Source organism: Myodes glareolus, chromosome 2 (assembly GCF_982192425.1).
Source record: "Myodes glareolus chromosome 2, mMyoGla1.1, whole genome shotgun sequence".
NCBI lineage: Eukaryota > Metazoa > Chordata > Mammalia > Rodentia > Cricetidae > Myodes > Myodes glareolus.
In genome coordinates, this window is record NC_142027.1 from 10,402,937 (window position 1) to 10,423,719 (window position 20,783).

Below are 20,783 nucleotides of genomic sequence, written 5' to 3' on the forward strand. Positions count from 1 at the left end.
TGGTCACGGTGGCACATGTCTGCAGTTCCGCTGCTCAGGAGGCAGAGACAGGAGGGTCCCCGGTGCTCCCTGGCCTCACAGCCTAACCAACTGGGTGAGCTGAGTTCAGTGAGACCCTGTCTCAAAACATAAGGTGGAAAGAGACTGAGGAAGATGCCTGACTTCTGCCCTCCATATCCATGTGCATGTGCACATGCATGCACATACATGTACACACCAAATATACACCACAGGCACATACAAGAAGCTTACAAAGTCCAAAGAAATATGTGACCAACAAATATTTACTTGAAGGTATAAAATTCATTTCACAATCAAATGACACTACTTTTAATCTTCCTAATACTTTTAATTTATTATCTAAATAAACTGTTAAATTAATTTTCAAAACCGTGATTAGATGTTAGAAGTACAAGGGGTAATATGGAAATCTTGACTTCGGATCAGATACCGAGCACGGACAATTTCCAATGTTAATAATCGGCAGCACAATATTTAAGAGGCAATCTAAAAAAAAGAGAGAAAAGCCATACCAATCAGCTTGATGTTGTTGTCTTCATCTAGTAGCAAATTTTCTATCTTCAAGTCTCTGAAACAAACAAAACCATACATTTCAGAGAAACATTCGGGAGGACAGAGTGACATTTCATTCCTGGAGGACGCGAAAGCTTTGAGGACCACTTGGGACCCACCCTCACCAACTCTGCTGAAACCTGGCCATGGAGTAAAGATTTATAAGATGGGACATAATTAGTTGCCGTTGGGTATAAAAAAACTGAAGGATTCCAGGGAATCCAGAGTGAAATGGGGCAGAAGAGATGTGCAGTTTGCAGAAGTGGACCTAAAATCTGAACATTAAACGTAACTGAGGCCAAGAAATAAATCAGTAAGTAAACATAGGGACACAACAGTTCACCCGGGTGCCACCTGAGAATCACAGTATTTGGATTCGGTGACACTGTGAACAGCACCAGTTAGAGTCACCAATGGATCTGGGGAAGAACTTAAACAATATAGGGCCAAGAGGGCTAAGGGAGCAAAGGCGCTCGCTACCAAGCATGACCACCAAGTTCAACCCCCAGAACCCACCTGATGGAAGAAGAGAACCAGTTCCTGCAAGTTGTCCTCTGACCTCCACACACGCGATGGCCCACCCTCCCTTGCCTCTTATCAATAAAGTAACATAAGTAAAAATAAATAGAACTTGAAAGTTGATTTAATGAATCCATTCCACAGCCTCCACGGGCCTCCACGCTTAGCCTGTAAATGTCACAGCACATTGGCAGACGATAATATTTTAATCTATTTAGCAAACAGATGTTATCGCAGGTGGAATAATGGATTTCACAGATGTCAGCCTCCTAATCCCTGGTGCCATGCCTGCATGGATGCTAACCTGACATGGCAAAGGGAATTGGGTGTGCAGATGGAATGAAGAATGCCCCTTGGATGGTAGGTGACGTCACTCATTGACACAGAGGTGACAGGCGGGAGACAAAGCAAGTGAAGCCCTCTGAGTGGGAGACTCAGCGCTCTGCAAGTCTCCACTGTACCAGGGAGCCTTTGTTCATTGCAGGTAGTCAGTCACTAACACAGAGTGAAGCTAGATTTAGCAAAAAGATCATCTGGGGTCTGGAGCTGTGGTCGCTGGCTGATGTGCACAACCCCCACCACTACAAAACAGAATTAAACCAAAGAGAACCTCTTGGATTTCTGAAGCAAAATGTGTATTTGTACGAATGTGAGCCATCTCAGAAGCGTCTCAGTCAACATACAAATTCTGGAATCTTACACTGTGCCTACTGACTCGGACATGTGCTAAAACATTAACTAAGAGCACTTTTCTAGGGGCTGGAGAGATGGCTCAGCAAGGCACACCACTCGCTGCTCTTGCAAGGGACCCAGGTTTGGTTCCCAGCACCCACGTGGTGGTTCACAACTGGTCATAACTCTAGTTCCAAGAGATCCAAGACCTGGCCTCCTAAGACTCTGTGAGTGCACACACATAGTGCATATTCATACATGTAGGCAAAACACTCATACACACAAAATTCAAAAAATCTTTTTTAATAATATTTTCCCATAAATGTATATATATATATATATATACACACATTTATATATCATCTGTTATGATTGGCCCTGATTTAATTTTCCTACATTGGAATAGAGAAATCAGACAATAAATACTCTTTTTCTTATGTCTATTATGGGTAACTTAACAGTCTAGTCATAATGAAGCAAAAATGGCAGATGACAACTTAAGGCAATGTCCGTTAAATAGAGCAGTAATGTCCCATTTAACAGGGACAGTTGCTTATAGCCCAGTTCCCGTGCTGCCAGCCTGCCCATTTTGTGAAAAGCCGGAAGTCTTAATTTGGTCTCAGTTTTTAAATACCATAAAATAACAATAGCCATACTATGCAGGCCAAGCTTGAGGCAAGATGTGGCATGCCAGTAACCAATTCTCAACTCAGCATGAGTAAGAGATGAAGCGCGGGTGAGATATGGGACTGGCCAGGGCCAGGGTAGAAAACAGGAGGAACAAAAATCAAATCAAATCTGTGTGCACAGGCCCCTGAGGGGTCCAGTCGTTTGCAGCAGGACTGGGCAGAAGGGAGCCGGAAGATGGCTTCCTGAGAAGGCTTCCTGAGAACCACCAAGGATGGGTTGGAATGGGAAGAATCAGGGAGTCAGCTGAGGGGGCGGGGAGGTCAGAGAGTTCAAGACCAGAAGGCTGCCGGGAGCCTTGGGGCCCGGCACGTGGATGAGGGGTGTGGTAACACCAAGTTAGAGAATACAAATATGTAATGTCCTCTGAAAGCACACGTAACTGGGGGAGAAGTCTGGAAATCTTCAGCTCAAGTGAAACTATGCATGGTTCACTGGATACTGCTTTGAAAAGACAGCACATGTACCCAAATATCAGGTCACCCTAAACATAAGGCAGCCCCACCCGCTTTCCCAATAGGCAGACCTCCCTTTGAATCGGCGTTTGGAACACATGATATCAGCTTTCATGACTGTGATGGGACCACCAAGTCACGCCAGCTAATATTCAGCTTTGAAGTCGCAATATCACAGACTATAAGGTTACGTGGAGCCTTGGTTTCTGCCCCAACACCACAAAAACAAAAGACGATATATTCAAATGCCCACATAATTCACTGTGCAGCTCTAGCTGGTGTAGAACTCCCTACGTAGACCAGTCCAGCCTGGAACTCACGAGATCCATCTGCCTCTGCTTCCTGAGTTCTGGGAGTAAAGGTGTGCGCCACCACACCTGGCCATAACTTTAGAATTATTACCTGCACACACCCCACCTCGCATCTCACGAAACAGCGTCACTACTGCTCGTCAAGTCAGAACCGAAGTCTCTGGGTCACCGCATGGGAGCGAACCCTTCCTGAACTGGACATTTGCAGTGGCACACCTGGTTGTCCTCTGCTGCTGGGGTACTGTCCTGGGTCCTTGCACACTGCTGCAGGAACTCTCGCACTGAGTCTCAGCACGAGCTAACACTGTGGAAATGCATATCTGGGGATGTTAATGTTTGCTTGAAACCCTAAACCATAGGCACCCATTTAAAATCCCCATAAATTAACAACTCAGTGGGTTGTTTTCCATGTCATCTCTCAAGCCATCACAGCTGGGAGCCGTTCTCCCAGAAGCTGTGTCCACCCTCTTCATCGTCCCTTCTGCCATAGTCCTAGGACAACCGCGGGAGCCCCGGAGTGTCATCGGTGACGCAAATCAAGTGTGATGTGTCTTCTACAGCTACGGTTTGGTCGGTGATAGGGATTTCCAGAGACACCCTGCAAAGGACGGCTTCTTTCCCAGAGATAACTACGGCTTTATGTGAGCCTGACTTTTACTCAAGCATTTACGGTAATTCCAACACGCAGACAAATGCACAGCAGAGAGCCGGGAACAGCCCAAAGTGTGATTCGGTGAGTACTGGTTACACAGCGCGACACTATTCCAATCTAAGGCAAAAAACACAGTTTGCTTCAAGTGAAATTAAGCCTCCCTGCCTAAAGGAAGTCACAATCAGGCATTAAAGGGGGGAAAATATTGTTCAGAACAAATATTGTACAAAAAAACAGCTTAAAGAGTCGAGAAAAAAAGAAAGTAATTGATAAGAATAATAATCGAAGCTGAGCAATTCTGGGGCCATGAATGCCTAGAGAAAAACAGTAATGATTAGAGCAAGCACAGAAAAGAAACGCTATAAAAGAAAAAATAGCTACAAAAACCACAGAAAGTTTATAAAACCAAGAGGAAGTATAAAATATAATTATTTGGTAAGAGGAGAATAAAACCAACTCAAAGCCACTATCTTCCTACGCACAATTCTCCTGAAGCAATCGACTCCAGTCGCCAGGAAAAATGGATAGAACAAGACTAGCTAGCAAGTGCCCACCCCGTTATACTTCTGCTCAGCTTCCTAGATGAGTCCAGCGGGAACCAGTTTCACTACCAGGATGTCCCAAGGCTAGCGGTGGGGACAGGAAGTCCCTGGGTGCCAAATGATCTTGACTGCTGAGGTGTCAGGAGCATTTACCCTCTCAGACATTACTCCGCCTTCCTGCTTTGAAAGGAGACTGCTTCCCCGTGGTCTCCCGTGTCCATATTTGGGAGAAAGTATTTTTTGTTTGTTTGTTTGCTTTGCTTTGAGATGAGGTGGAATGAGGGGTTAAGGAAGGGGGAAGTGTCTTGCTATGTACTTGCCATATGTCTTGCTATTGCCTTGAACTTGTGGCAATGCTCCTGCCTCAGCTGCCCAGTGGTGGGATAAAGACGCATCACTACCCCTGCCTTCATGTCCAGCTTTCTAATGTTGCTTTTTCCTGATCGCAGTAAGCCCTCTGGATTCAGGAGTTCTCCAAGCTCGGACTGAAAACACATGGAAGGAGAAAGACTTCCTGTGTGGAGCGTACCCAGACGCTGTCCTCCTCGCGGACCGGCAGTGTAACTTAAGGTGGTGTTTGCACTGGCTTAGCCATTACAAGTAATCTAGAGATGGCCAAGGGCTCTGTGCAAACACAAGATAGGTCATTTCATATCAGAGGCTAGGTTGTCTGAAGGATGGGATGTGAGGTGTTGGGGTGCTGGTGAAATGCCCCTGTGTGGGTCTGTGCTGCTGTATCCATGGCATCATAGATCTATCAGGGCTCACAGAAACGTATGATGCAGTGAAACGTAGTGCCAACTGCAGCCCTTAGTCAATGTTGATGTCTTCGTCCTAGGTCACCAACTAAGACAGGGTGTTATGGCTACCCAAGATATGTAAGTAGACAAAGGGAAGGTGGACGGGGACCCTGGGATTTCTGTGCAGTTCCTCTACAAAGTCTATGATCTTTTCCAAGGGGCCTTAACGTTTTTCTCTTCCCAGTGTTAGGAACATGCTAGGCCCTCTCTGGGTGTTCACTGACCTTGGGGGAAGAATGGCACCAACAAGTGAGGGGAAATGAGCAGATCTTCCTACCATCTTACAATATTAACAATGTGTCCTCATGGCAAGGCGACCATGAGGCTCAGTGTTGGTTTGTGAAAGTCACTTTTCCTAGGCTGCAGGGCTTCAAAGAGGAACGAGGTTTATTTCATGTATCACCGTGTCCAGCAGGCTCATCCATGCTGTCAAGTGACAGTCTGCCACTCTTTTCTATAACTGTTGTGTATGTGTGCCACGTTATTTTTTCCACTGCCTGTGATGGACAGCAAGGCACAGGTGCCCCTTGGACTTCTTCTGTCCTCTGGATATGTAACCTAAAGGTAGTGTGGTAAATGAAATAAGCCACACGCGGGGAGAAAAAAACTGAATGTTCCCAACCATTTGGGGAGGCAGAAGTAGTGACTTCCTCTAAAGAGGAGGCAAAACAGCCTCTGCCAGAATCTGGGGGGGATTCAGGGAGTGAGGGCAGAGAGAGGTTGAGGATACAGGTATGAAACCAGAGAAGCCAGATCTGATTCTATGGCCTGGCTGGTGGCGAAAGTTAAGATAATCTAGTGTGGACCCGAAGCAGGTAGAAAACAGGCTTTAGGCTCTTCTCACACAAGGAAATGATGTTTGAAATGATGTGCTAATTACCCTAGCTTGAACATCACACATTGTATACACCTATTAAAACATCACTTGGTACCCAATAAACGTGCAAAAGTATGTTAAAAATATTTAAAAGGAAAGAAAAATGAAAGGCCTGGGGGATTAGGGGAGATGAGGATGGAGCAGGCTGTGTACCAGGTGGCTCCTGAGATGGGATCTGGGACAGTGCTGGGGGCACCGAGTCTTCAGAGCAAAGAACAACACCAAGGCGCCAATGAGGAGGTCCACCTGAGCGGCCTTTTGTCAAGCAGAGAGTCCAGCCAAGATGAGGTCACCAGACAGACAAGGGAAGTAGGCAAACAAAAGGTCCCTGAACCATCCCTGCCAAAGCGGGTATGTCTGGTGGGGTTCACAGAGAGCATGTCGATGGACCTTTGGTCTAGGTCCTTGACAAAGAATAGGCGAATCTTAAGGTTCATATGTGTGTCTCCTTCCTTCTTCATCCAGCCAACTTTGCTTGAAGCTTTTGAAGATAATCGTCTTGAATTTGGGGGAACTGGTCACAAGGAATTCCAGCCACTGTCCTCCCAGACAAAAGAGTGTGAGGGAGGAAAGAGCCAGGAGGACTCTTGTCAGACACATTTGGGTCTTGACTGGGCAGGGACAATAACTGTGTTCCAAATCCTGCGGAACAAAGGGGCACACAGGAGCGGCACAGGAGAGGAGGCTCAGGTGCACATGTGAGCACACTGTGTGATTGTGGGCATGAGTACACATACACACTCATAGACATATACACACCCACACACAAGAGCATTACATGTATATGTGTGCATGCATGTGGAAGAAAACAAGCATGCATGGGGTTCACATATATGCATGCACAATGTGTGTCCTAGTATACAAAACTATGAATGCAACATAAGCACATACATACACGAGAACATGTACATATCTGTGTGGACAGAACAGATATGATTGTTGGGGGGAGGGTGAGCATGTATGTGTGTGTCACATGTTTCCAGGATCATGGGATAGTAAAAAAAGTAATGGTAGGAGTGGCAAGAATTCAGGAGAAAGCCAAAGAGCCACGCTCAGGAATGAGACCCTAAATCAGAGGTTCTCAACCTTCCTGATGGCTGCAACCATTCTAAGCATATCAGAATAACTTCTTAGCAGGAGCCCTGAAAAACCAAAGGAGTAACATGGAAACTCAGTATATAAGAAACGAAAGAAGCCAAAATCTCCAAAAATGAAAACCAAAACTAAACTATGAGACAGGAGGAGAGATCCAGGAGTCAGCCACTTGACTGAGTTACAATAGACCAGCGCTTCTCAGCCTTCCTGACATGCGACCCTTTAACACAGTTCCTCATGTTGTGGCGACCCCCAATCAGAAAGTTATTTCACTGCTACTTCATAACTGTAGTTTTGCTATTGTTATGAATCATGATGTAAATATTTCTGGAGATAAAGGCTTGTGAGGGGGTTGTGACCCACAGGTTGAGAAGCCCTGGGAATGAATGTGACAGTGAGCTGAGGCAGCCAGAATCTGCAGAGGTAGGAGGAGCCTGAGGTGCTAGAGCAGGAACTCCCACAGCTGGGGGCTGAGCAGACAGTGGACAGACATGACGGCCCTGAGCGTGAGGAAGGCGGTGTGGGCTCCACGTTCTCTCTGTGAGGAAGGCGGTGTGGGCTCCATGCTCTCTCTCGTTGACCACCGACTTGCCCCAAGCAAGTCATTCAAACTCCCTGAGCTTTTTATTTTTCCTTTCTAAGAAGACACAATGAACAAATAGCATCCTGCAGGGCTGGGAGATGGCTCAGAGGTTCAGGGCACATACTACTCCTGCAGAGGTCTCTAGATTGGCTCCCAGCACCCATGTGAAGAGGCTTGCAACCACCTGCGATTCCAGCTCCAGAAGATCTGATACCTTTTAGATCCCATGAGCACCTGCACACATGCACACACACACACACACACACACACACACACACACACACACACACCGTAAGATGAAAGGACAACTCCAGAAAAGACTTACGAAGGATAAACAATTTGGCAATGAACAATCAGTATTAAGGGTACAACACTCCCAAAGAAAGTCAGAGAATCCAGGGAGAGCTAGACCACACTCAGGCAGGATAAAGCTTGAGGGAGAAGACTTTTCCGGGTGGGGGGGCAGCCACAGGTGGACTTTAGTATTCAGCCCAGAATAAGAGCAGGTGGGGCAAAGCCTCCAGCTCCTCAAGGCAATGGGCTCTTTGTGGTGAGCTGGTGTCTTCCCTTCAGAAGCACTGATTTATAAATCTGACTGTTTACAAGATGGCTTGGTGGTATAAAAGACACATACAACCTGTTAAACCCGATCTACTTATTTAAAATGAAATTTTTATTTCCTATTATGTTCCACAAGCAAATTGCTAGTCAGTGAAAAAAAAATAGTAATAACAAATAAGTAAATAAACTCACACCAAGTAAACCAAGAAACTCCCCCTGAAATCACAGGAAGATTATGGAATATTCCACAAAGAACCTGGGACTGATCCCAGAAAAGCACCACCTAGTACCAAGACTGACACTTACTGAATTCATTCCGTTTTCCTTCCAGGAGCCCTGGGCTGAGCTCAGGTCTAAGGCAGAATTTGGGCAGAAGACGGAGAGAGACCAGGCAAAACGCACCCAGGATCATGAGTGTGGGAAGTGAATGACGGGTGCTTGGTGTGTGGACGTGACCAGGGTGCCTGGCCGGAAGGGTTTCCCGGAGGAGGCAAGCTCGAAGTGGATCCAGAGAAAGATGGTGATGGCAGCGCGGGCAGAGGGCAGTGGTGGCCATGAACATCCAGAGCTCGTCACAGACAGGGACTCTGACACTCCCTACAGACTCAGCCCTACAGAGCGGCTCGCTCAGAACACTTGACACTGGTTGACCGTCACCACACACAGTGGATGATCCAAAGTCCTTGTAAAACAGATTGCCAAAGACACAGGAAGCCTGAATCATCTGCCCACCGTAGCCTGTAAGCAGCAGAGACAGCCTGGAGAGCAGCGGTCTGAGTCCTGGTTGCTGACCGTACACGTCTATCCACAAAGAGCTTGGATAGACTCTACCATTCACGACCCTATTCTTCAACCCCAACCACACAAACACAACCTTCGCTAGAGTCAGTATCCACAGGCAGATGTCTGCTCCCCACAGAAGGCCCTGGGATCCCCAGCAGTTCCTGGAAGGGACAGACAGGATCCCTCCACCCCGACCTGCCTTCTCCTCCCCTTGCTAAGGAACAAATCCTAAAAGTTAAAAGGATTTATACAACCTGCCCAGGCAGTGCCTGCTTCATGTCAGTCTGAAAGAACAAAGGGCAGCCCTCTTTCCCACTGCTGTCCCCCTTCAGGGAGGACAACACCTTCCCAATGTTGATGAATAAGGAGGGTCAAGGCCCTGGGCAGGGAGGTGCTAACACTTGTCTGAGCATGGGCTCCAGTTCCCCTTTGATCATGGAGCCCTTTCTTCTGGTCCCGCAGGCCTGTGGCTTGTCTCTTCCTGCTTAGGGACAGGCGGTATCATATTGCTCCGGAATGCTGCTGTGTCTCTAGCCGTCTTTGGTTGGAATCTGCTCCTTTGAATGACCACATGAGTCTCGGATTAGTTTCCCATCATGCTGTTCTTGTGGGTTCAATGGTCAAGCTCTACATATAGCAGGTGAACTGTCTGATGGTGACATCCTGCTGCAAGAGCCTTTGTGGGGAGGTAAATAAAACAAGCAGGGGCTGAGGGGCCTGGGCAATAGCTCAGTGGAGGAGGCGCTTGAGGCGCAGGTGTGGGGCCCAAGTTCGAACCCTCAGAACTCTGAGAGCTTAGAGCATCCTCCAACAAAAGAAGGCCTTTGAAGGCTCAGTATCCAGGCAGCCAGTGACATCCCTTCCATCCCTTCCGATCCTTTGCATGCTTCCTTCTCTTCGCTCACAAGGCTTCCTCCCACCAGAGACCACGGCTTCTCTGAAATGCTAACTCCTCGAACCTTAGAATGATTTATGAGCTTCACTCCTCCACGACCACATGAAAAAGAAAATTCTCCACCCCTGGGGCCGAATGGGGACCGAAGGAGTGGCAGTCAAAAATATGCTGATGGCCCCTAAATCAAAACTGTCAAATCAAAAAATAAATAATTAATTAGCTAGTTAAAAGTCAGTCATGTGAGATTGAAAGTGAAGATGTTTGGAAGGAAGCCGCCTGTGAATCGAGGATAACATTACCTCCTAGACTTCAGCGGGCTGGGGAGACAGCGTAGGCACTAATGTGCTTGCTGTACAGGCACGAGAGTCTGAGTTCAGGTCCCCAACACCCTCCTAACAGCTAGGCGCAGAGGATCATGCCTGTAGACCCAGCACCGAGGAGGAAGAAACAGGGCCTGCCACTGAAATCAAATCAGCAAGCTCAAAGCCACGTGAGAGGCTGTCTCGAAAAATAAGGTGGAAAAGTAACTGACAGAGACTCAATGTCAACCTCTGGCCTGCACACGCATATGTTCCTGCATATATGCACACACACACGCACACACACACAGGCACATGCTCACACACACATACATATGCTCACACACATACATACGCTCACACACACAGGCACATGCTCACACACACAGGCACATGCTCACACACACATACATACACTCACACACATGCAAACGTACATGCACACACACATACATACACTCACACACACATACATACGCTCACACACTCACATATATACGCTCACACACATACATACGCTCACACACATACATACGCTCACACACATACATACGCTCACACACTCACATATATACGCTCACACACATACATACGCTCACACACTCACATATATACGCTCACACACATACATACGCTCACACACATACATACATACGCTCATATACTCATACATACGCTCATACACACACATACATATGCTCACACACACGGAAGATGCACACGTACACACACACACCGTGACTTCCAGAGAGGAAAGCAAGCTATACTTGCCTGTCTTCCTGCTCCCTCTCCTCTAACTCTCAAAGGCCAGAGCTCTAGCCCATATTGGATTATAACGCTATTTCCAAGGAGAGAGGGGAAGACAGAGAAAGCTGGAGTTGAGAGCTTTTTAAAAGCGTCCTGTCTCTGCTATCAAAACATTATTAAATTCCTTCCTTTGACATTCTGACAGTAATTGCACTGCGGGATTGGAGTTTGTTAAAAATTGCTTTAGAGGGACTGTTGAGAATTTCCTGCAGGGGAGACCCACAGGCACCCCTACAGGATTCACTTCAGCTTCCTGTGTTGTTCTCCGACCCTGAGAAGCCCAGCACTCATCTTAGCACAGAACCCCGGGAAGAAAGCATCAAGTCCAGGGGTCCTTGCAAGCAGGCTTGCGGTCCTGCTTCTATTTTCTGCTGTGACCCACGGAGTCAGTAGTCCAAGCTGACTCAGTCCTGAGGTTTCCCTCTGTCATCTGAGCAAACAGAGACAGAGCCAGGCACCCTTTCTGCATCCTTCCCCTATAACAGGCCGGAGGTGACAGCGCAGGACACTCAAGTCAAAAGCAGTGACACACCCTGCAAATTTACTAGCGTTCCCTTCCGTGCTGACCTGAAGTAGAGAGTTCTTACAGAGAATCCGCCTGAGGGGGTGTGACTAAGGCTGCCTGTATGGAGGGGGTCCTCACCTCAGCAGGGACTAAATGACAGACACAGATGGTAGCAAGCCAAAGTCTGTCCAGAAAAGCAGCAAGCCACGGGATGTCCTTGAAGCTGCCCCTAGAGTCAGACACAGGGCAGAGCACTCCATGGCAATCTCACTGGGGAGGACTCAGCCCTGTAGAACTGGGAAGTGCTGGAATTTATTAAGTGGAGTCCTTCATTGACCAGAAACGAGTGGCTTTTCAGAAAGCTAAGAGGCAGCATTCAAAGTTGCATGTAAAGAAAATACGTGTTTCTGCAGAGGTAACCTTAGACCAGTAGCTCCCCGTGCAGGAAAGAATTCCTCAGGAGCAGCAGAAGTGGAAACACACAGCCACAGGAAAAGGCCACCATGAACACTTGCCAAAGCATTGCTCACAATGGCCCCAAGGAGGAAGCCACCCAAGCGTCCATTCGCATATGGAAAGAGATATAAACCATGGTGCGTCCACTCGCGGAAATATCACTCAACTGTGAAGAAGAAAGCACCGGTAAATTACGGAGGTATCTGAACAGTACTACGCTGCCCAAGACACCAGCAGCGCGAGACCATGGTTTCATTTCTGTGAAATATCTAGATCAGGCAGGTCCACAGAGACAGGCAGCAGAGTTAGCCAAAGGCACTGGAACGGAAGAATGGTGAATGACTGCCAGTAGGGACAGGGCTCTCGGTGAGGGATAAGAACTACTTCTAAATTGGATGTAGTGATGTTGCAGAACTCTGAATAGTCTTAAAACCGTTAAACCAGCTGTGCATTTTATATTGTGAATTTTATCATTATATCCCAACTTCACATTTCAACATGTATTCAAATGCACATGATTTTGCTTTTTAAAATGGGCTAAATGACTTTCAATTTTTCTCAAGAATATGGCAATTACTTAAAATTCTATAAAATTAAAAGAACATTTATTAGAGAGCCGCATTCTGTTTTCTCTCTCTCTCTCCTTTTTGCTTTTGTTTGTTTCTGGTTTTGTTTGTTTGGTTTTGATTGGTTGGTTGCTTTGGGTTTGAGCTTTTTTGTTTTTTCTTTTTTTTTTAATAAAGGTATTTTAAATTTTAAGTTTATTGGTGTTTTGCCTGTGTATATGTCTGTGTGAGGGTGTCGGGTTCCCCTGGAACTGGAGTTACAGACAGGTGTAAGCTGCCATGTGGGTGCTGGGAGTTGAACCCAAGTCCTCTGGGAAAAGCAGTCAGTGTTCTTAACTGCTGAGCCATCTCTCCAGCCCTTGTTTTTTTTCTTTTGAGACAAGTTCTTACTACGTAGTCCTGGTTGATGTGGAACTCAATATATATACCAGGCTGGCCTCAAATTCATGATTCACCTGCTTCTGTCTTCTACATGCCTCTGCGCCCAGCACTTTCTCAAGATTTTATTCTCATTTTTAATGGCATGCACATGTGTACATGTGAGGAGCATGTGGCAGGTGTACATGGGGGTTGTGTCTAGGCAGAGGGCATCAGATTCCCTGGAGGTGAAGTTGCAGACAGTGTGAGCCCCGCCCCCCGACTCCAACATGGGTGCTGGGGACCAACCTCAGTACTCTGCAAGAGCAGCGAGCACTCGGCATTTTCCTGAGGAGAAGAGGGGCACTGGACCCTATTTTAAACTTACTTTCACACAGAGGCTTGCGCCATCAGCAACAGTAACACTGCAATGAATACAATCTCCATTCACCTTCCTTCTTCCTCCCCACTCCCAAGAGAACACGCTGGTATCATCAAGCTTGGTTTCCTTAATTGTCCTCCAGGTTTGGAGGCTTTTGGAGAAGGCCCCTCATGGTAAGGGCAAGCTCACAATCTGAACAGGGGTTTCACTTGGGGCAATAAAGCATTGACAGAGGAGCTGCCATCAACAGCACACATAACGAAATCACTGAGCTGAAAGCATCCATGCCAAGTTCTCGCCAAGTGTTCTGTGAGGCATTTGGGCAACTGGTCCCTCCCTGTGGCCTTTTGTGGTTTGGTTTTGTTTTGTTCTGTTCTGTACATTTTCTATTTATTTTTTTTAATAACACTTTGGTTTATTCTTTGAAATTTTCATACATTTATACAATGTATTTTGATTTAAATTGTCAGCTTGACACAACCCAGAATCATGTGGGTAGAGTCTCAATGAGGGATCTAGATCAGGTTGGCTTGTGGGCATGTCTGTGGGGGACTGTCTTGATTAGTGGGAAGACCTTGTCCACTGTGGGCTGTGTGCGTGTGGGGAAGGCGAGCTAATGACCAGGACGCAAGCGCTCACTGCTCTCTGCTCTCTACCACGGATGTAATATTTAGCTGCTCCTGTCGCTGTTGATGTCACCATGGTGACAGACTGTAACCTAAAATTTTGAGCCTTTACCCCTTAAGTTGCCTTTGCTGGGGTATTTTATCACAGCAGCGTAAGGTAAACCAAGATGGCTGCCTTTGGAAGTAAGAACAGCCTTGCCTGGTGCTTCTATGTATCAAACACTGTTAGGGATCTGGCCCAACACTGCTTCACTCGAGAGAGGCATGTCAGCACTCCCATTTCATAGATGAAGAGGCTGTTCAGACGGGTCAAGTAATGTACCCAGGAACAAACAACCACTAAAGGGCGGCGCCAAGACCCAGAGCCGCAACTGTGAAGCCTTGCTAGGAGGGTCCCCTCGGTACAGACTTGGGGATCAGCGCTTGCCCGGCTCTCACCTGTGAACCACTCCAGCCCGGTGCAGATGCTCCACCGCAGAGATGAGCTGCCGGATGTATCTACGGGCTTCGGCCTCATCCAGGCGCTTCTTCTCGTAGATCTTGTGCATGAGGTTCCCGCCGGGGCACAGCTCCATCACCAGGTAGTAGCTATTCTCCGTCTCTAAGATGTCCAGAAGCTGCGTGATGTTGGGGTGCCGGATCATCTGCTGGATCTGGCCCTCTCGCCGCAGGTTTTTGGTGACGTAGGTGTCCTTTTTGGCTCTCTTCTTATCGATGACCTTGATGGCGACCTGCGGTGAACCAGAAAGCAGAGCCGTCACCAGACGCTGCAGGCAAAGGTCATTCGGTCCTCGGGAGGTTTCCAGAACTCTGGGGAAGATGGAGCCCGGGAGAAACCTGGGTCTGACGCAGAGTGGTGGGGGCTGGGAATGACACAGCTGCACAGCCCCTGCTTAGCACACGCAAGGCCATGCGTCCCATCCTAGCACCATGAATAAAACAGCGAGCTAGCTCATCAAATAGCATCAGATGAAAAAACTAGAACATCCAAAAAAAAATCCTTTAAAGGAAGAAAAACAGCGTTAACTTAAGCAAACCTGAATCTTGACAACTCAGCAAAGAGATCAACCACGTCAAACTTGCTCTCCACAGGGAGGGTCCTGAGACGGGACACGAACTAAGGACTCTGCCACTTGCTTCCTTCGGGTCTGGTGATTCCCAAGGCCCCACTTCGCAAACAGCTACACCTAGAACCCCATCTTCAGTTCTCGGGCACAGTTAGGGGACTTGGGAAGGGACCGCCACGGATGCAGCTCTCTCAGGCTCAGCTCTGCCCACCCTGTGAGCTGCACAGGTTGCTGTCACACTGCCTCTGGCATCCAGTGGTGGCTCCCTGTCAAATCACCTTTCAGGTAAACTCTCACCCCGCTGTCAAGATCCAACCTCACATAGCAACCACCCACAGACGCTCCTTCTGGGCCATTTCCACACAACGACCTTGTCCTAAACATGGAAGGAGAGCGGACAAAAGGTGAAGACTCTATACTCTATTATCCACCCAAATCAGCAGCACCCCAAGCTTCCTCTTTTCCTTTGGGGGGGTCACCTCTTCACCTTCCAGGTCCTAAGATACACCCCCTCTTCCCCTCAGTCCACCTCCCAGTGTGGCCAGCTGTGAACAGGACTCCAGTTCACCCTGACAGGGGTTCATCTCCCCATCTGTCCTTCCCCTCAGTTCGTTGGCAGACTGACTCCCTCGAGCCCAGCACCTCTGGAGGACACTCTGAAACAGATGTTGACGCTGCTAGGTGCAGTGGAAGCACGCGTGCCTCACACTCCTCTCTATTTCCTTGTGAACAACCGGATTTGGTACCTGTTTTACAGTACACTCAGTGCAATTGAACACTGGTTAAATGCTCTACACATAAATGAAAGGTAGGTCTGTACGTAAACAGATACTCGTGCGGTGAGAGGCTCAGATAGTACTCTCTGGACACTGTTCACGGTCACTAAAAGCCGAGATCTCACGAAGACCAAGGTGACTATGGATAACAGTAATGCACTGTGGGCTTCAACACGCTCAGCACAGACACAGGAAATGCTCGGTGGGTGACAGGGATGCTAACGAGCCTGAGGGTGGAAATCATTTCACAACATCCACACATATCAAAACATCACACCACACACAACAAACACGTGCACATTGTAGCTGCCAAGCCTCCATGGAGCTATAAAAATACTATTAATAAACAGAAAATGAGAAAAAGAACAAGCCAAAGACAAATTTAAATTAGCAAAACACTGGTCAGTAGCAATCAGCCTGGACTATGGCATCAGTATCCCCTTGCCCAGGTCTCCCCTGTTGGATGGAGGGGCTGCCCCTGGTTTCTGGGTGAACTGCTTTTGGGGCTCGCTCACTGCTGCACGCAGAAGCAGCTGCACATTTTCCCATCAGGCCGCCATAAACCACCCAGGGTGCAGCCCGTCTCCGGTGTCTGGTCCCCTCAATCCTCTGAGACGTGTCTACGCTATCCTAAGTACTTCTGCCACCCTCCTTGCCCCTTTGTGTCCCTACACCCTAACAAGCCAACTCAAGATGGCTGGAAAGAGCCAGCAGAACCCCCTCCACATCCCTGCACGCTGAGCTGCTGTCGGGTGTGAAGACCCCCACCGCTAACGAAGGGCCTGTTCCCTCTGCACGTCACGATGCATTATAAACAGTGGTAGCCAAGAGGTTACTAGCCAGTGAGATGACTGAAGAGCGCATAGGTGTGCGCCCTGAGTCTACTGTGGCTTCCTCCTAACAGGGACTTCCAAACTCTCAGCCCAAAGGTATGAAGAAGAGACCAAGTTTGCAGGGCAATCAGCAAGGGGAACAGGACAGGCTGGAGGAGGAATGCTCAACTCCTCCCTCACAACAGGCCACCTTCCATCTTACCCTGACCTCCCGGGCCAGCGCTCATGGTCCAGTTGCAGTTACACTCTAGCTGTGGTGTGTCTCAAACTCATTCCAGATGCTAACCTCACAGCTTTATAGATCCTGGGGTGTGTGTGTGTGTGTGTGTGTGTGTGTGTGTGTGTGTGTGTGTGTGTGTGTGAATGTATATGTTTTGGGCTGGAGAGATGGTGTCATCCGTAACGTGCTCATCTTGCAAATGGAAGACCTGAGTTCCATCCCTAGAATCCACAGAGGGGAGGGGAGAGCCCAGCATGGTGGTGTGTGCTAGTAATCCAATCAACGGGGAAGCAGAGAGACAGGTGAAAGCCTAGGGCTCACTGGCTAATCAGGCTTGCCTACTTGGCAAGTTCCAGACAACTAAGCGACCTGTTTCAAAAAACAAAGGGGATAGAATATAAAGAATGATGGTCACAGTTGACTGGGGGTCTCTACACATGCGCGTACACACACCCCTTTATGCACACACATATTTGAATGTACGTATGTGTATATCTATCACATACACAGACAGATAGATAGACAGATCTATCTTTGAGGGGATGGGAGGATGCTGAAAAGCCACTACCAAGTTCTGCCTCTGCTTAGCTCTGTGTGGGTGTTTTAAAAGAATACCTTTTGGCAATGAAGTCTTGAAAGTACAACAAATAAACAGTAGTCTAAAAGCTAGCAAAAAGACGACCTTCTTTTTAAACAGAGCACCCAGATACTGTTGAGATCATTTACTTAGCTCATGAATTGCTTGTTCTAGGCTGAATAACGATCATCTAAAGATATGAAGCGCTCATCCCAGAATCATATCACTTTATTTTGGAAAAGCGACTCTGTAGACATGGTTAACGGATGTGGTAAGATTAACCTGAACTACGAAAGTGGGCTTTACATCCTCCCAAATGTTCCTTTGCCATAGCAACAGCAGGGAGCTTGTAGAGGGCACAGCAGAGAAGGCCACGGGAAGGAGGTAGACAACAGAGGGACAGGGCCACCAGCCAAAGGACACCTGTGACTACTAAAAACCTGGAAGAGAGAAGGAGCCTCGGGAGGGACAGAGAGTCTAGCCAGCACTTTGGTTTCAGACCTCTGGTACCCAGAACTGTATCTGAATCAATCTCTCGCAACCGTCAGCAATCAAGTTGGTAGAAATTTGTCATAGCAGCAACAAAGGCACAAATAAGTTCCCCGGAGGGCAGAGGGGAGTTTTCCCTGGGTGCACGTTTCTAAGAGCACATTTCCAGGACCCATGCCCACCTCCCTTGCCAGCCACACACAAGGTCACCAGCACGCACTCCTCCCCTCTGTAATCTCAGCAGCTTCTGACAATGATCCCCACAGGAACGGCCAGGACTAGTCTCCCCCATGACACTGGATTCTGTCAAGTGACAGACTTAACACTGACCAGTGCAGGCTTCTACGGCACACCCCTAACATATCACACCTCCTGGCTCAACGGCACAGCGTGGTGTTGGAAATGGACTGTCACACTTACAATTGCTGACAGGGAAAGGGCATTGGACCACATAGTGCCAGCTCAGGAAATGACCCAGATGGGGAACAGTGAAGTCTACTTTTTTACTGAATATACATCACCTTTGTGCTATTGCAGTCAAATTATCCTAAATTGAACCTCTTAAGCCAAAGAATGTCTACATTTCCCAACCATCTCCACCTTCTCTCAACTCCTGGAAAGGAAAAGGGGAAAAGGTAACGGCATGACTCAGCAGGGAGCACCTTGGATGACTCAGCAGGGAGCACCTCGGATGACTCACGGCAGAGACCCTTACCCTCAGATCATCAGCCCTGCCCTTGAGCTGTCTCACGGAGGTCCATGGTAATAATAATGTGGAAACTAAGAATCCCAAAGACAGGTTCATATCCCAAGCCGGGGAGCCTGTAAATGCTGTCTAACTAAGCAAGGGGTCTTTAGCAACATAGTAACATGGGCTTGAGATAGGGAGCTTGCCCTACGTGGATGGAGCGAGTCCCAGAGACCTTCCCAAATGGCCTTAGAGGATGAGGAAGATCAAACAGGCACACAGAGAAGGCTGGGTCTGTGAAGGAAACCATGACCAGTATAGCCACCAGAAAGCAGAACGAGCCAAGATCTCCCCGAGGGTCTCAAGAGGAACTGCGGCCCTGTGGTCACCTTGATTTGGAACTGATAAAGCTGACTTTGGACTTTGGCTATCAGATACTGAAGAATAATTTCCGGCTGTTTCAACCCACCAAGTCCATGACAATTTGTCACAGCAGCGAGGAAACTAACATCACTGGTCACCATCATGTGATGGCTTATTTCCCGAGTTCTGCCAGTCCGGCGGCCCTGTGGGAACACCCCTGAAGGATTAAAGCTACCGCAGGGACAGAAGGCTGCCTGTTAAACTGTCCTCGTCTTCAAAACAACAGCCTTGCTTCCATTTCACCCGGCACTGACGGGCTCCACACTGATAACGCTTCCAGAGGAAGGCCATTCCGATTGCACAGAACCCTCTCATCACCTGCGTGCAGGACAGCTGGACAGGGACACGGCTGAGCAGGAATCTAGGGGAAAATAATCAATGGTCGACACAGGGAGGCCTGGATTCAATAAGACGGCAATCAGAGATCTGCAGGAACATGTCTAACACCCGTTTCATCAGCGTAAAAGCCAAAGTGAGCCTGGGTCTCTGCCGGGAAGAGAAAACTGTCGGGCAGGAGAGGTTTAGAGGAAAGTTGTCACCAAATAACCACAAAGTCAGCAGGTCTGGCATGGTCTAGATCACGGAAGAGAAGACACCGGTGGCTAAGACCATTGCTACAAAGCCACTGCAGGTCAGGGCTTTGACAATGCGGTATAGGAACTCCCGGTCAGAGTGTATGTGTGGTTTTCGTTTTCCCAGGTTGGGAAGTGTAGAGAAGATAAGGGACAATCTAGACCTACAGGTCTCCCTGAGAAAATCAAGAGAACCGATTCTCTAGGAGGTCCATGAAACCAAGGATCTGAGTTGAAAAGTCTGGGAATTATACAAAGGTATCTACTTTTGGATCTAGAGAGGTGTCTCTGTAATGAAGGGCACTGGCTGCTCTCCAGGGCACCCAGGTTTGATTCCCAGCACCCACATGGTAGCTCACAACCACCTGTAACTCCAGCCCCAGGGGATCCGACAGCTGCTTCTGGCCTCTGCAGGCACTAGGCAAGAACATGATACACAGACACACACACGCAAAACATCCAAACGCATAAAATTTTAAAAGTAGAGAATAAGGAATTTATTTTCAAAGATTGTCCGTATTTCCAGCACGCTAAACGGCAGAACTGTGGACCAGTCTGACGCACAGCTGGAAGACGCTTGCTCGTTCATCTGTGCCCCCACAAGAAGCAGCGTGCCTCCCGAGGCTCCCTCCAACTTCCTTCCTGTTTCCCTGTCCAAACAAACCCAGAGCCCACCCAAGATGGCTGAAATCCACCTTTAAATAGTGAGATAAGCTCACTAGAAAGAATGGAAATCCCTTGACATTAATTTAAAAAAAAAATCAAACAGGCAGACCTAAAGGAACATGAGAAGGCTTTGTCCGGCATGGAATGGCGGTGTCACTCTCGGGGTCCACAGCCAGGAGGAAAAGAACTTGTGGCAGAAAGGAAGTTCAATGCCTTTGTCGCCTGCTTTGTGGGGAGAGAGTCTATGAGTCGTATGGTGGTAGAGAGCATGACATGCGGACACACGACGGCCCACAATTCCCTAATCACACAGAGCACTCGGCCCTGCGCCCCACACCTCGTCAGTCCTCCTTAAACTGATGCCGTTATTGTCAACACGTTACTTTCAGTACATCAGCCAGGAGGGAGCGAGAAAGCATTTGGCTCCAATCAACTGATGGAGAAACACAGCACCCTGACCAGCAGTCGT

General features: G+C 48.0%; 1 protein-coding gene across 1 annotated transcript in view; it reads right to left on the reverse strand.

Annotated features, from left to right (window-relative positions):
* Hunk (hormonally up-regulated Neu-associated kinase) overlaps positions 1 to 20,783 on the reverse strand; it is a 109,994-nt gene that overhangs the window by 49,043 nt on the left and 40,168 nt on the right. The window contains exons 2-3 of the mRNA XM_087899363.1: positions 14,442 to 14,734; positions 534 to 589 (exon numbers count right to left, since the gene is read on the reverse strand). Coding sequence (XP_087755489.1) covers positions 534 to 589; positions 14,442 to 14,734 — 349 coding nt within the window. The remainder of the gene's footprint in view (positions 1 to 533; positions 590 to 14,441; positions 14,735 to 20,783) is intronic.